The following is a 16,042-nucleotide window of genomic DNA, read 5'->3' as shown; positions in this document are numbered from 1 at the left end:
TACCGTACGAATTCGAGGAAGATCACCCTATCTAAAGTACGTTTTCCTTATCAATTACCTAACAGCTTCCACTCCTCAGCTTCCTCTGCCTTTTACTTCGTAATAGTGATTGTCAAAGCTTTCGCAATGATAAGCTTGCATTACGAATACTAACTGACCCCCAGAGGAAGCCTCAGAAACCAATTGTTACCAATCGCTGGATCTGGGACCCTCGAAGCGTCCACCCACATGTGTTCTCGCTCTTCGACTTCTCAAGCCGACGTTTTTCCTTTGTTTTTTTAGACCGTACCAGAGAAGAAGCCAGTGGTCGCCGGTCCACAGAACGGGAACGCGGCGAAGCGTCGCGTCACGGCCATTCACAAGCCGAAATCCGCGGCTACCAGCGAGGCGAGCAAGAAGGCGAGAGAGGCGAGGGAGCAGGCTCGGAGGCAGCTGATAGAGGAGCGAAGGCGCGCGATGCGCTCCAACGCGCAAAATTCCGAGAATACCGTCAAGATCTTTGCCCCCGGCACGTAACGATAAAAAAGAAACGAAAAACAAGGAAGAGGCCGGTGAATCTTGAGCAATCTGTTTGAGCGTTGACGCGGCGACGCTCCGCTTCGAGCCAGATCAAAGCGCGGTATTTTTTAACGCATTTTCTCGAGCGCTCGATTTTTCGCGCGCACGTCTGACTCATGATTTCACGAAGCTTTTTCAAGGCTTGCTCGTCGAGCGACATTCACCGGAATTATCGTTGCAGATTACCTGTTTCGTTGCGTAAACCGTTGAGGATTATGCGTCAGAACGTTACGCAGCGATATGCTTCGACTGCGTTCGAGCTCGCTTTATATCGCCGGTATTATCGAGCGTGTTTGCCTACAGCGGGACACCGCGACGCGGTGGTTCAGTTATATATTTGATAGATACTCGGATGGATGATGGAGTCAGACTTTTACGGATCGACTTGACGATTTTTCAAGGTCGCGAAACGATTTATATTTTATTACGATGTTTCTCGCCACACCTTCGTTCCCCTTCGTTTAACACGCTGTGATGTTTCGCGCTACTCTTGTTACGTTTTATATCGATTTACGCTGCCGTTCGATTCGACGCACGTCCTACGAACGGAGCAGCGCGCGGTGACGTCGAACACTTTTGTCCCTCTGTTTCGCGTTTCGAGGAGCCGTTCGATCAACGGATGGAGAAGAACCGAGGCCGTCGAAGAGACTGCCAAGCTTCCATTCGTAATGGGGAAATGGCACTTTCTTTTAGAAAAGAAGAGCAGAGGAAAACGTTACTTGCATGGGGCTATCGGATCATACTTCTATATCGCGTTTCTAGTAACTTATATTTATACAAGTCGCGTGGAGAACGGTGGACGATCGCTGGTGAACGTCAACGATCGACAGAATGGGAAAGAGGGTCTGTAATCGTGAATGTTAGTCGCGTCTTAGATATCCAATGTACCTGGATCAAAGATCGGACTTCCATACGCGTGGTTTTCCTTGGAGTCGGCATTTCCCTCGATCGAGCAAGAGTTTCGTTGCGTAGCTTACGTTAGTATACATATTCACGATCGTGCTCGCCTAACGCCTCTAAAAAGAATCGATTCCTATTATTTTTATCATCCGTACCGTTTCTGTAACGCCTAATACTACTATCTTAATCTCAGTTACTACTTTAGCCGTACTACTGTCTCCCATGGAAAATCGTAGCCGAAAGTATCGCCACTTGCCGATCGATTCTACCAGAATGCGCGCGATGAGGGGCAACGGTGGAGCTTTCAGAGTGTTAGCGCGAAGTTTCGACCTACGTATGTTTGACAATGAGTTGACATTCCCGTAGAGAGACGGTCTGGAAACCCCTGATACTTTAATTCCTCCCCCGTTAATTTTAAGGAGTACCGGATAGACAAGCAGGCGTCAGCAGGTGTAATTAGAGCTCGCGCAACCAAATAACACGCATAAACGCTACCTAATTAAACGAAGTCCACGCGACGTGGCTGGCGTGATTTCGATTCCGCGTTAAAAATGTTCTCGAAGCGTCGTTTTGTTCGCGCGTTCGGTTGGGACGCGTTATTTATTGACTGTTGATTCCCTCGGTGCCTTGATTATTTATACGTGTGTACATAAATCGACTGACAGTGCCGGCGATTCGAGGCGACGCGCAGCGTCCACGTTTTCGCGATCGTGCGTCTGGACTGATCGAGAGACGATAAATGAGAACGAGAGCCCCTTCGTCTCGACCGCTCGATCGGCTGTTTTGTTCGCGTGGTACTCGATCGGAGAAGGGAAGGGGAACTGGAGATCGCCGCTCGCTTTTCTTCTCATTTATCAGTTCCGCCTAAAATTCGCTGACCATGAGGTGGCATAGACTGTTCGTAGCGATTCGATTGGAACTTTTGTAACATTATCAAGCAGATAGCGATTCATTTTCTTCTTTCGTAATACAGCAAGCGTGCGCCGCTGAGCGACTGTACATATGCGTGAAAGAATAATGCGTGCGTGGATGGAAAGCGATTGTCTGCCAGCAATCGCGCTAATCCACAGAAATCGATTATTATGGTCCCGCGGATACGCGTTTTCCCTTCCTATCCTACTTTCCTCGCCTCTAAGTTGCATCCCGATGAATTGTGCCTGTATATTCTGTAATTGAGAGCATCCCCCTTCGATCCAAGTAGTAATTTATATTCAGAACAGTCCCCCCGTCGCTTCTCCCGCAGAGACCCGCCGAACTTCTCAAGAGATCGATCCAAAGTACACGAGGATAATCGCCATCGCCACGATTACACTTCTTTTTCTTTAACGGTCTCCTCTTTTTAACTCTAAAACCTTAAGACACCCGGGAAATTGTCCGCTTCTTTCTCAAGAGCGAGGAGTCTGTTCCTTTTTACGGGACGCCAAACAGCTTTCCAGAAACGACAGGAAGCGCAAATTTTTTACTTATCGTTCGGACGACTCGATGCCAATCAACTGCGTCGACCATCGATATCGTTCGTCCTTTTTTACGCGGATAAACAGTTACGATTATTTATTTATTATACGCTAGTAAGCTGTCCATACACTTGTTCTCGATGAATTAATAAAAACTGAAGAAAAAACGTTTGCGCGTGACTCAGTGGCGAAGGACCAAGGTGGAAGAAACGATTGTTTAACAGTGTCCATGTTTTATTATATCCTTACTCGGTATTTCTCTTCGCTTATCCTACCTTATGTCATACGAACATCCACTGTTCGTGTACATCTTATAAAAACAGACTTATAAAGATCGCCAGTAACTTTAATATCATTTTCTATTTTCCGTAGCAATTGGCGGATTAGTGGTGTGTAGAGAGCGTCGCAGGAATATTATCGGCACGGAAAGTTCGCTTCTGCGATAAGTACTCGATCGAGCAAAGGTTGAACGACTCTTCGACGGGGGTCGTCGACCTCGGCGATGCTCAGTGAGGTTGAACTTGGTCCCACAATGAATTTCCTCCTCGGTGGGAAAAAGTTCCCCTTCTTCTTTTTACAAAGGAAGAGAGGACGTTTCGAAAGCATTCGACAAAATGAATCTCTCCGTTCTCCTACTCTTCACGCCAGACAGATCAACATCTTCCCTTCGTTCATCTTGTCCTGCACTTTGTCACTCGCCGTGGACTTTTCTGCTTGGCCGCTGATCACCGCGCAGACGAACGTCAGCGCAACCCCTATGACGGCACTGTAGAAGGCCCATCCTGGAACAACATTCTCGATCAACATGCCTCGTTCTATTCGCCCTTTATTCCAAGATCCGATAAATAATGGGCGTGTTTATACCAAGGGTGCAATCAGCCAGGTAGAAGGCATCCGACTCGGGCCCGCAAATCCTCTGCACCCTCTCCGCCCCCCAGCCAGCGGGATACAAAATCATCCCCAGTAGATAGGATATTCCTGTACGGGAAGGAAGGAGATTACAACAAGTGGCGGAGGCTGCAGTTCCAGAATATGGAAGATCGTTGGCGGCATTACCAGCAATGACTTGTGCTACTCCAGCCAAGTTGAAGATACTCTTCCTGCCGATGCTCTGTATGCAGCAGCCGACCAGGGCCGCGAGCACCGTCATTGCCATGATTGCCAGGCCAAGGGACAGGAAGAAGTACGAGGCTTTCCAGCAGCCTGGAAACACGGTGGCGGCCGTGGCGAAGCCGTCGACGTTGAAATTGGCGCAGTGTGTCTTCCCGTGCAGCCTGATGCAGCGGTTGAAGATCCCCACCGTTGGCACGTACAGCTCCGATCCATTTTCTGCTCGCGGAAATAAGCGCCCGTTGTTAGGAAACGTTTGCTGGTTCTTTATCTAACATAGTTCTCTAATTCAGGTGCGGGTGATGGGTGAACTCGCTGCGCCGATGGAATTAAGGGATGGTAAGAGAGAAAGAGCCAGGAATTTCATCTCGGTAGGTGTAAGTTATTATGGTTCGAGTTGCTAGCTAAGAATAAGCATCGAGTTAACGGTGACTGTCTGTGGGTTGTAAGGATTAAGTAAGAGAAGATAGTTACTCGTGTCTTTAATCGTCTGTGGGCCAACCAGCCATTTGGGAGTGATGAGGCCCGATAAAACTGCCATTAACGCCGCCAGGGATAGCAGCGTCCACAGCAGGCTACGACCAGTGACTATCACATAGCACATGCTGCCAATCTGGTGTGTATCTATGCCATCCTTTGAGCCCAGAGTCCCCCCTAGAACATTCGGGACAGTACATGATCTTCTGGCTCTTACGTAAAGCCATCTTCCATCACTTCAACTCGATTTTTTAACCGGAGACTGATTTACAAAGTACATTGTTCCGATTGAGGTTTCCTGGAACGGAGTTACAAAGAGTTTCGTTGGTCCGTGAAACTCGCCCACGCCCATATCGCGATTTAATTGACCTCGGGGGTCAGCCGTTTGGCAGCAGAGCGCAGAGTTTCGGGCGAGAGTAAAAACGATCTCACGTAAACGGGGGTCGATAAAGGGGCCCTTTCTTCCTGTCGCTCGTAAAACCGTGTAGTTTCGTGGGGATGAGAATTGGGGCAACTGGATCGGCTGGGGGAATGAGATTAGACCCTCTTGTTTCGCTTCAGTTTGACAGCAGTTTACTTTCCACTGACAGGCTCTAAGGCTCAGTGGCGCACTCGGGATTTAACTCGGGATTTCATATTTTTAATGCATATTCAATAACATTCAGTGGGTGATTTTAAAAATTTATTTAAAGAATAAAATCCAACCTTCTTTTCTCTTTACAAAGCTCTTGAATTATTTCAGTCGCGATTACGCAAAGGTTTTTCCTCGGAGCGGGTGCCAGGGCCCCTTGACATCATCTTCTGTTCCTCATATTTCTTTGGAAATGTTGTTTAGAGGCGCAGTGGCGGACGAAAGAAAGTTTACAACTTTTAAAATCGTAGAACTTCTTTAGAATTGCTCCACACGACATGAGTTTTTTAGAGAAGCTGTAAGGATTAGTTTGCTAAGTGACGTGTTTCGTCGTTTTGAGAAAAAATGCAATTCATCATAATAGTAAAAAAAATAGTAAATATCGTTTTTTAAAATTTATTTGTGAGTCTCTAATGAAAATTAAAAAACAACCGTTTGTAGATTGAAGTAAGTTGTACATTACTATTTTTTTTTTGCCATTCCGACCAATTGCATTTTTTTCAAAACGACGAAACACGTCACTCAGCAAACTAATCCTTCTAGCTTCTCAAAAAAAAAACTAAAGTCGTTTGGACCAATTCTAAAAAATTTATGCGATTTTAAACGTTGTAAAAAACGTGTATGTATATCAATCAAACTTATCCTCTTATACTCATCTATCCGGGACTTGCAAATCGTCAAACTTTTATTATAAAATATTTCAAGTTGAGATTCGATAGGACTAATACGTTTCAGAGGTTGAACCAGAAGGACACATGATTCACGAGTCTAATTAGGACCATCCAGGGTCCGACCCTTCGTATTTCAGCGTGTCCAAGAAGCAAGGCGTGCGGGATCGATCGAAATCGTGCCCCTCCCTCAAAACTGACCTATTTTTACTTCTAACTTTAGAGCGACCCGAGTTTGGGACCCGCGGCCGAGGTGGTGGGCGGCGGCCTCTCCTTTCCCGACGCGCGATCTCGAGACTTCTGATCCCCCATAATCCCGCGAACTTAATCGCTTTCGTTCCTTCGCGCCAGATGAACGCTCCCCTTTGATGTTGCCGCCACGTGGCAAATCGGTAGGTCACGATGCGGCGCGGTCCTCGAATGTAAAAGGGCCTTGTAGTCGTTTATTCGTGGATCAAGAAACCGACGGCGTCTTTCACCTCCTTCTGCGTCTTCTCCCCGCTATCGAGCAGAGGGCCGAGTTTTAATTCAGAATAGGAGAGAGAGCACCATCGACTGCAATCACATTTCCGCAACGCCCGGGCGAAGTGGATTGAAAGGGATCGATTAGGATTCCACGCTCGTGCTTGAATTCGCGGAGCAGTCGTGCTCGAATGGCGAGAGCGCTAGATGAAAGAGACGCTGAATAATAATAGCGCGACGCCCCTCGAGCGACGCGGAGAGGCATGTTTAATTAAATTCGTTTCACGCTGTACATCTGTCGGCCTTATTTTTATCATTTCTTGCGCTCGACCTCCTCGAGAAGCACTTGAGCCGGAGTTTACTTAGGATCGCCCCTTAATCGCTGTTTGTGTTTGCACTGTCCCCGACACCGCGCTGGATTTGACGAATCTGTAACGCCGGAAGCAGGTTGCATTCATCCCCGGCCTCTAAATTCCAGAAGCAAAGAAAAAGAACCTGGGAGGAACAAGTAATTCCCTGTTATTCTCCGTCGAAAGCGAAAGTCTTGCAATTGGGATGAATTTCTCGTCTCGTTAAATCTTAACCCTTAACTGGTGTACTGTTTTTGGCAAACGTGACTGGTATACCGGGGTCGTGGCAGACCCCAAATAAAAAAGGACACAGAAATTTGCAAAGTCGACACTGGATCATCCTCTATGAATATTCTGTTCTTAGGTAATGTATAAAATAATAGGAACGTAGGAAGTTAAACTATTAACTATAAAATTAATTAGAAATTCAGTTGACAAACTTAGACAACCAAAAATTTTGCAGGGAACTTTGCGTGCTTGGGGTCATGTGCGACCCAGGATACCAGCTAAGGGTTAAATCTCTCAGCAGAAGATCGGAGCGCTGAGTGTCAACCACGAGTGCGATATTAAGCCGCGGTTTGGAGCAGGCCATTCGAAGAAGGACCAGGGAGATAAGAACGATCGAAGCTCGCGCGTAGGCTGGCTGCCGTTCGATGGACGGACAGCAGCGCTTTTTTTCTCTCATTTTAATCGTTGCCTTCATTGTTGTGGCCTGCCACGCCTCGGCGGTGTGCAGTAGGGACCCATTGTCTCGAATCGAGTCCCCTTACTGAATTAATTTCCCAAGTTCAATTCGTTGGAAACCGGCGGCTCGGGGACGAAGCCCGGCAACTCTTCGCAACAGAGCTGAAACATCCTCGGCGGAATCTCGCCACCTGAATTCTCGTTCCCTCCGAGTGACCATGGGATAAAGATTCCCGGCAGGCCGGCGATCTCCGAAGTGTCCTTAAAAAATGTTTTCACGCCATTCGCGAATCTTGGTCGACTCGTGCATCGCGGAATGCGATATCCGCTTCTTGCTCTCTCCCCGTGTCCGCTGCGAGAGAGGCCCCGACCATTAGTCATCCAGCAATGGGTCCTCTGTCCGGCAGCTCGTTATCAGAAGGGCGTAAGTCGACGGCCAGTGCGAACTCCACGCTCGTAAATTCAAATCACACGTTTCCGGCCGGCATTTTACGAGGCTCCTTTATTTTCGAGGAGCGAGCTTGATCTTGCTCTTCCTGGCCAATCCCGAGGACGCCTTAAGGAGGCTCGATACCGGAGCAAAAATAAAGAGAAATCTTTGGAAAGTGTTTTGATCCAATATCCAAAGTGTAGTCCGCATTGTGTTAAAATTTCAAGTCGATTGACAGCACGGTTTATGAAAAAATTGAGATCAAAGTTGCGCTCTTATACTTATTATAGGCTGGAACGCGAGAAGCGATAAAATTTCTATAAAATGTTACACAGAGTCCTTAAAAATAGTGAGAAAGTCCTAAAAGATGTTGCAATGAAAAGCTTAAGTATTCCTATGAAATTCTAAAAAAAAAATTGGACATTTACCGTACGGTTTATTAGATAATTGAATAAATAGACAGCAATGTGCTCGTATTTTTGTAACTGCCTGAAGGAACTGTTTGAAACGTGGCAACGCCTTCAATATCGTCACAAAGAGAGTATAAACACAGACATTCCTCTTCCTCGATGATCGTTCCAGTATCTGATCTTCGATCTACTCCGATCTGACAACTTCTTCGCTTGAATCCTTGAGGGTGCAACGCGACTCGCGCGTTTCGAAATTGCTGGAGACTGGAACAATCGGCGTTCGATTTCGGAAACACGAGCCACCTACTCGTTGCATAATCCCGCATCGACGATCCAGAGCATCTGCGAGGCAGCTGTCGGACAGGTGCTCCCTTCTCTGGCCTCTTGTTTTCGTCCCCTCTTTCCCTCGGAAGATCCTCCCAGGCTCACCTTCTTCCTCTTCTTTTCCCTTTTCTTTTGCCTGCCTCCTAGCAGCGTACACACCGCCGATTTTATCCGACGGATAATTTATCGTGATTTCAGTGGACCGAGCATCCTCGCCGATCCGCCTAGCCGATCGTGCCCGATTAAACGTTTTCGGCAAACCATTCCACGAAGCCCCGCGCCATTCCTCGAACCGCGGGAAACACTTTATCGCGGTTCTTCGCTCTGCAATTTCACCTCGCCTCTCTTTTTTACATAGATCTTCAATTAGAAGTGTCCTCATTCGTAGATTCGTTTGACGGTATCGTTTAAAGGGGCGACTTGGATTCTGCTCTGCCATTTCTTTTTCGAGTCCCTTCGACGGGATTGCCGCGCTGAATTCGCCTTTATTCACGGGTGGATTTACAGTTTCGTAGAACGATTCGCGTTCCGGGAACAGCCACGCCTATCCACCCATGAATCTCCTTCGAAGGGGCTGCGGCATTCCACGTTCAGCGTATTCTTTATAAAAACCACCGTGTCCCGACGTTTCCCCTGACGAACCACGCGTCCCACCCAATTCCCAAGATTAATCGTTGATGCAATACAAAATTGAAGGGTGAGAGAAAAAAATCAGGGAATGTCACGGAACAACTTTATCGAGAAAATTACAGTTTTAATATTTCTTTACTCCAGTAAAGAAGCAAGGTTCGGTAAATTTAATTTTCTTATGCAATTATCTTCTGAAATAGTTTCTTGCTTTAGGTTGTCTTACGGGGGTATTTGAAGGTTCAAATATAGGGTTACAACACTTTGCGATTCGACCGTTCTGTAGTCCCAGTTGCCACCAACAAAATCCTTACTAATATATAAAAGTGAAACGTTGTCTGTTTGTTTGTCCTTCTTTCACGCCTAAACGGTTGAACGGATTTCAATGAAATTTTTAATAACCATTAAATACGTCCTAGATTAGATTATAGACTATTTATAGACTATTAATATCACAAGATTCGCAGGCTGACCGTTCGCTGGAAAAGTCCCCCCAGGTACACGTGGCTCCCTTTGCTCGAATAAAGGGTTAGAGATTAATGATCCACGCGTATCGCGGCTCGATCAGCAGGAAGTGCATGCTCAGCGGAATTACTTCCGAGCCAGGCGGATTCCTATTTACCAGGGGCCCCGTGATAACAGTTGGACGCTAGGCGCCTTTGCCAGTGGAAAGACTGTCGGGATAATTAAGGTACGACGAGCAAGACGACGAGCTTAACGGTGATTTCCAGCGCATCCAGCTAGGCCCGGCAATTAAGATAATCGCCGATCGCGAGCTCGAGCTACGCGTCCCGTGGCCCTTCGTTCTTCATTCGCGTTCCTTCGAATTCCTCGACTCCCCTGAATATAGAAAAACCTTCAATGGCTTCGGCTTTCTCCAGCCACCTCCGGGAACTTGATACACAGAGGCGCCTCGATTAAATATCCTCCCGAGGACCGTCGGTGCCAGGTAGATGGTAGAATTAAGAAGGAAGTCGGCAAGTTTTCGCTCCCATCGCCTCCTACCCTTTCCCTCTAGCTCCGCTCCTCCGGTTCCTCCGCTCCTCCATTTCTTCCTGCTAGTCCCAGCTGGTTCGAGACCAGCATAGCCAGTCGCTGTGTCATCGAGCCTCGATACATCATAAATATAAATTGGTTTCTGGATACGTGTTGGTACAAATGAGACTGCGTACGCGCGGCGCGCACACGCGTCCGCGAAAGTCGTTGGCATACGGACCGTGGATGCGTTACGGAATCTTAATGCCGTCGCTATGCCCCCGCGGAAAACGACAAATGAATTACATATGTATTATACGTGAATTTCGAGGCCTCCCATTTGCTCCGTGCGTTCGTTTCTAGTCGAGGGTCTTCTAAGAGGCCTCTGCAGAGTTAATCGAATATTTCGATCGGCGGGAGCTACGATTTTCTAATCGAGGACCTTGCCGGAAGAGGGTGCAGGTCCATTTTTTACCATTTTTTAGTCACGACCTTGTAATGTACGTAAAATAAATATAAGCGATTTATTGGAAATAATTATAAGTAGAAATATTAATATTTCTATTGTAGAATATTTTTTCGCCGAAAGTAGAAATTTATCAACTCAATAACTACTACTTGCTGCGTGAAAATGTATATTTTTGAACTAGTTGTCTCTTTTCAATGTGATATAATTTTATAAACAGTTTTTTCTATTTTACTCGGCACCCCTTTTGCCGCAAGGTCCTCAAATAGTCTGTCTTCCGGGGAGAATACTTGTTTGGTAATTTAGAATAGATACAGGAGCGCCAGACAGCCGATATTCAGATGTTCCCCGCGGTGGATGGCGAATAAAATATTGCAACGCTGGCAATTGCAAGTGGGCAACGCGCGTTTCCTGAAGATCGCGATAAGCTCTCGTCTGCGCCCACTACTGCGAGCCCCAGACGTGATAAATTTAAATATCCTGCGCGATGCAACGGACTTTTCACGTCCGGATCCGGGTAGACGAAAAACTGAGACTGTTAGAGGAAAGCTCCCTTTGGAACGTTCTAAGTGCGATGAAAGAGCAACCGTGTGTGCGCGAAAGCGAGCTTGCTTCGTTTGAAGAAGCTTTCCCTGTCGCCGCTTCTGGTTTCTTGGAAACGCATTAACGAGCGATTACGAATCCATTCCAGATCGTCGAGATTGCCACGGGGGCTCGTTTTCTCGGTATACGTGGTCGACGACGTCGCATGCATCGTTGCAGCCGCGAGGAAGATTAGAATGCGCCGTGCATTCGGCTTCCAAACGACTCGCGCGGCTTGCCACTGCTACGGCCGCGAAAAGAACCTCTGTCAAACGAGGGAATCGCGGGGAACCACTATCGATCTCTAAATTCTCACAAGTTGCTTAATCACTGGGATAAACTAAACAATGCGGAAAGATTCGCAGCGGCGGATTTGGAGATTTGGCTCCCCTGGGTTAAAAAACGTCTGCAACCCTTCCCGCGAAATGGTATAAAATATTTTAATTTAACCCTCGGTTGTCACACCTACTTTTACGAACGTCGCTGTCACACTGGGTCAATTTGACCCTGCTGAGTTTCAATCAGCTGTTATTTAAAAACTATTTGTTAAATTAAGTCTAAAAAATTCTGAGATACAGTGTGAACATTGTAGAATATATGCCCATCGTTGAAAGTTGATATTCAAAGTGTCATCGTGCTTAAAAAAAAGTTTGAAGCAATAAGAGTTCCGACAAAAAGTTTTTTGCTTAAAAAATTCCAGGGTCAATTTGACTCAGTGCGACAACCGAGGATTAAAAGAGTTGAGAGAATTTTAAAATTAATTCAATATGACAACTCACATATGGTTATTATTATGAATTACAAAAATTCTATTTAATTTTTTCGTATAATATAAAAGTAGCTTGATAAATCCCAAAAAGATTTATTTCGTTAATATGTTCTATTTACTGAGAAAAAATCTTTAAAAGTAGATTAATTTTGCGGCCGATCAAATCTCCAGGCGGATCCGCAATCTCGAGCTCGATAGATCGATTCCGGAAGACCCCAGCAATTCCTTCACAAATTATGAAGAAACCCGCCGACCACAAATCGAGCTGGATGGCTCGTGGAAGATTAAAGATTTACTGTGATATTACTCACAGCAGCAGCAGGACTTATCGCCGAATTAGCGGCATAATTGACTGTACCGTCTTGCCCATTAATTAAGCTATCGCTATCTTGGAAATCCATTTGCGTTTGACCCACTTCGAAGCAACGACACACAGCGCGCGGTATCTGCCGTCAGAAATCGGTGGGACTCCCTTTGTTCGGGCAGCTCCTCTTCGGACACGAGTCGCCCGCATTCCTTCGTTAGGTACGTACCAGGAAAAAAGAAGCCGCCCCCCTCGGAAAAAAAAGGAAAGGTGAATTTACAGGCGGGCGCGAGCCGTAATGCAGTCGAGGCTGCCAGTTCAAAGCGAGCTCGCGTCTGCGGTACCCAAGTCTTCAGCTTCGTTCAAAGGCATAGACGTTGCTGCCGTCACCGCGGCGAAGATTACAAAAATTGCTGCCCGAAGAAACCCCCTTGTACTTCGCCAATCAATGGGACAAAGGACTCGGAAGTTTCCAAGTCCGCCGGAGCGATCGGGAGCGCACGGTTGCGAAAGCTCGCGAGGGGGACACGTTACCGAATCCGTCCGCTCCGTCACGATATGAATCGTGGGACAAATATGGCGGGGGAGGGCATAAAGTATGCTCGACGCACGGTCCGGCGTGGCCTAGCCATTAAAGTTTCCCAATAAGGCGGCTTTTACGCACGCACGTGAACGCGGATAGGAGCGAAGGCACGGCGAGCGGGCAGAATCGAGGCTCCTTCTCGCGTGGGAAGCGATAGTATTTCGATATCACCCTCGCACCGCGGACACGCGTGTCTCCAAGCGCGCACGTACACGCGTCCATTACCCTGCACTCGAACCTCACGGCTTCTGTGTCTACATAAAAGATGCGTCACCATACATACACGCGCGGCCAGGAGAATAGTCCACTACCGATCGAACGCCCCTGTAAATACACGACCCCGCAATTGCATTTCACGCGCCTACCTAACGATAACAGCCCCGAGAGCGCTGACGGTGCGATTTTCGGGGGAGAAATGGTTCAGCAGAAATTCATTGAGAGACAGAGGGACTCATTAGGCTCCTCGACTTTCCTCCCGCTTGGATTAAGTCCTCGATGATCACCAGCTCACTTCGCGTTATCGCTGCTCACGTTAGGGTTAACACTCCGCACTCCGCGCGCTGCGGTAGGGACTTTCCTGTCATCCTCCTCCAATGGCCACTCCAAGTGGAAGGACACCTTTTATCCGAAAGATTGCCGCCACTTTTCAGCCGCTATTTTCGCCCGCGTCTAAACGTCCACTTACGATCCGGACGTTTTTACCACCGTCAATGAATTAACGAACGTCGCGTCGCCGCGTGAGAACGTGTCCCCGCGGACGCGGCGTTATTGCTCCGTAGAAATACCTCGGCGGGCCGTTTCGTTCGCCACGTAATAACTGTCGTAGGTGCTCGCGGCCGTGGTCCCCGAACCGTCGCGGTTTCCGGATCGTAACCAGATCTGTGAGTTTCGAGGCTTACGGCCGTGCGGCCAGCCGCAGGAACGCGCCTCTACTAAACGAAAAACGATCGGGAATGCGCGCCGAAGTCTCTGCCCACGAAATCCCGTCCCATCTGCTCCGCCCGGGACGGGAACTGCTTCTCGTTTCTGTTCGCCGAGCCTCGCGGTTATTTCACCTCCGCGCCTGGCGCTGGGAACGTGAGGAATAGGCCAGTGAACCTCGGGGCAGCTTGAAGCAATTTCGGTAATCGGAGTCCGTGAAATAGTAATCTAGAAGGGGCCTTAATCGATGCCGGTTAATATTCGCCAGCGGTTCGGGCGAGCTAGAATGGATAATTTGACACCGTTACGCGAAACATCTTTGCCAGCTTATCGCGAAACTGCTTGTCAGGCGAATGTCGAGAAAACATTGCGCGGCGTCGTGCATCGCGAAGGGACACGGCCTTGCGGTGGATTATTTGAAAAATTAGACTCGCAGACGGGCAAAAGCCAGTGGCCACGTGGAACGAGGATTAATTAATCGTCGCCCTGTCCCTTTCGTTGGCCGGTAATTCGCTCCAATTTAGAGGCTCAGCGTCCTCTGAATACTCCTCGGCGGAGGCTTTTCTGCTTTTGCTCCGTTTCCTTTCGTCTCGAAGCTCGATCGGCGGACGGATTTCGTCGAGTCGTGATGCGACGCGCGGACCACCGCGCCGAGGGCAAAAGAAAGAGAGCCGAAACCACCCCGCGATGCATAATTCATGGTGGTGGGTCCGGCTTTATGGCACACCCCGGCCTCGCGATGTAAACAGTCGTAAATTAATGCAATTGGCCGGGGCTGGCTCGCGCGCGACAGAGACGGACAGAGGAGCACAAAAGCGTTGCGAGTCGCGGCGAATTAATTTCGCGTTCGCCAGGGGACCACAGCCATCGGTCTTTTCGCTTCGTAGCTTCAAATTCCCAGGGCTCTAAGTGTCGTCGTCGATCGCTTCGAAGCTCCTACGATCCATCAGAATTACACTACCGATCTATCCGCGTCAACTACGTACCTCGATCGTTAAAATCCCACCGTGGATGTTGGCGAGAAACGGGAAGAGTCTCGGCGGCGAAGAAATTAGAAATTGGGCGGAGGAATGGACAGAAAGAAGACCACCCACCTCTGCTCGCCCGCCCAGAACGTCCGACTGTGCGAAGCCTCGGTGTAAAGTGTTCCTTTTTCGCACTCGGATGCCGAGTCAGTGGCCGTTGGAGCACGAGAACGGAGCTGTCAAGCGAGCGTTCCTCCTGTCAGGCGACTCGCGTTCGAGAACGCTCACTTCCTGGACGCGGAGCTGCGCGGTCAAAGCGCGGAGCTGAACTGAAGCCGAACCCGCGCTGGAGATCGCCGCTGTGAGCGCAGCGCAAACGGGAATCGTCGAGGAGACACGGCGGCGGCGCGACGCGTGATTTCGCGCGGAGTTTACGTTTTCATGTTCTGCCGATCAATGGGGGAAGTAGAGGGTGGAGGAACGGGGCACTGGGGGTGATAATAGCTGCGACAGTGGTGGAGATAATGCTAGGGTAGCGCGGCGAAATTGGAAACTTTTCATTCAACATTCTTGATTGGAGTGAAAGTGTCTGGTCGCTGTGGCACAGCATGCCGAGCAACTCTCTTCGTTTTGGGACCAGAAGAAAGTATTTTAGAAACAATGTGCTCGTTTCAACGAAGCACAGGGTGTCTCTGATCTAGAAATATCAAGATTTCAGGTTTTATCACATTCGCTTGCACGTAGTTGTTACAATAGGGTCACGCGGAATTAAACGCTTTTTGGAGTATCATTTCGGATTTTGCTGGAACTTGACTATATTTAATTTGTTAAGAGGACTAGGCAGTCGTTTTTCGTGAAAAGAGACTCTGTCCTTTATTTGTTTGTAAAAAAATTAAAGCAAATCCAGATGTATCATTTTATCCAATGTTTATTACTACCATACAGATTGAAAAATAATTGGTGTGGAATATATATGTGCTTTAAAAATCGCGCTGCAGACTGGTAAACATTTTAACGTTTTTCTGTGGTTTTGCCTTAATACCGGTCTTAAAATGTAACGTACTCCGATTTCAAAGGTGTGATTCTTGCTTGTTGGATTCGTAGTTTCTAGAGGAACCTATAAAAGCAAAAATTAAATCAAAATTATGCGATTGGTGGCTGAAAAGCGACGAGCTTTCCGAGAAACATTCATTCTTGTTTGTACGCTACTAAAGACCGGTGACTTTTTAATTTTTTTATCAAAATCTCGAATTTTTATGGACTATTTCTGAGGTTCCGCGTGGAACGGCACATGTTTTACATATCCTGTAATTTTTTCATGTCGATCTGAACCTCCGTTCATTCGCAAACACGGCAAAACCAAGAGAAAACAAGAATCGAGAAAAATCGCGT

General features: G+C 47.8%; 2 protein-coding genes across 6 annotated transcripts in view; one reads left to right on the top strand and one right to left on the bottom strand.

Annotated features, from left to right (window-relative positions):
• LOC143374747 (uncharacterized) overlaps positions 1–3,057 on the top strand; it is a 36,653-nt gene extending 33,596 nt beyond the window's left edge. For all 3 annotated transcript variants that reach the window (XM_076823153.1, XM_076823152.1, XM_076823154.1), the window contains one exon: positions 283–3,057. In XM_076823153.1, the coding sequence (XP_076679268.1) occupies positions 283–516 (234 nt within the window). In that variant the 3' untranslated portion in view covers positions 517–3,057. The remainder of the gene's footprint in view (positions 1–282) is intronic.
• On the bottom strand, positions 2,424–15,091 carry LOC143374753 (LHFPL tetraspan subfamily member 2 protein-like). Of its 3 annotated transcripts, none has more exons than XM_076823165.1 (5): positions 14,672–15,091; positions 4,497–4,676; positions 3,969–4,244; positions 3,777–3,890; positions 2,424–3,694 (listed from the first exon to the last, which is right to left on the bottom strand). In XM_076823165.1, the coding sequence occupies exons 2-5, from the start codon at positions 4,624–4,626 to the stop codon at positions 3,552–3,554; spliced, it is 663 nt and encodes a 220-aa protein (XP_076679280.1). In that variant the 5' UTR covers positions 4,627–4,676; positions 14,672–15,091; the 3' UTR covers positions 2,424–3,551. The 3 variants fall into 3 exon arrangements, with proteins under 3 accessions (XP_076679280.1, XP_076679279.1, XP_076679281.1); XM_076823164.1 differs by having other exon boundaries at positions 14,780–15,091; XM_076823166.1 differs by having other exon boundaries at positions 3,969–4,241; positions 14,780–15,087.
• Positions 15,092–16,042: the final 951 nt, after the last annotated feature.

The sequence above is a fragment of the Andrena cerasifolii genome, chromosome 11, assembly GCF_050908995.1.
Source record: "Andrena cerasifolii isolate SP2316 chromosome 11, iyAndCera1_principal, whole genome shotgun sequence".
Lineage (NCBI taxonomy): Eukaryota > Metazoa > Arthropoda > Insecta > Hymenoptera > Andrenidae > Andrena > Andrena cerasifolii.
Note: the sequence above shows the minus strand (reverse complement) of the source record. Positions and strands in the feature narration are given on the sequence as shown.

Bases quoted from the DNA above. Each gene is read 5' to 3' on its own strand.
- LOC143374753 (XM_076823165.1), bottom strand. From the start codon at position 4,626: ATGTGCTATGTGATAGTCACTGGTCGTAGCCTGCTGTGGACGCTGCTA. The intron at 4,245-4,496 runs GTAACTATCTTC...TATTTCCGCGAG, and splicing joins ACAGACGATTAAAGACACGA to CAGAAAATGGATCGGAGCTG. The intron at 3,695-3,776 runs GTATAAACACGC...ATGTTGTTCCAG, and splicing joins CCTGGCTGATTGCACCCTTG to GATGGGCCTTCTACAGTGCC.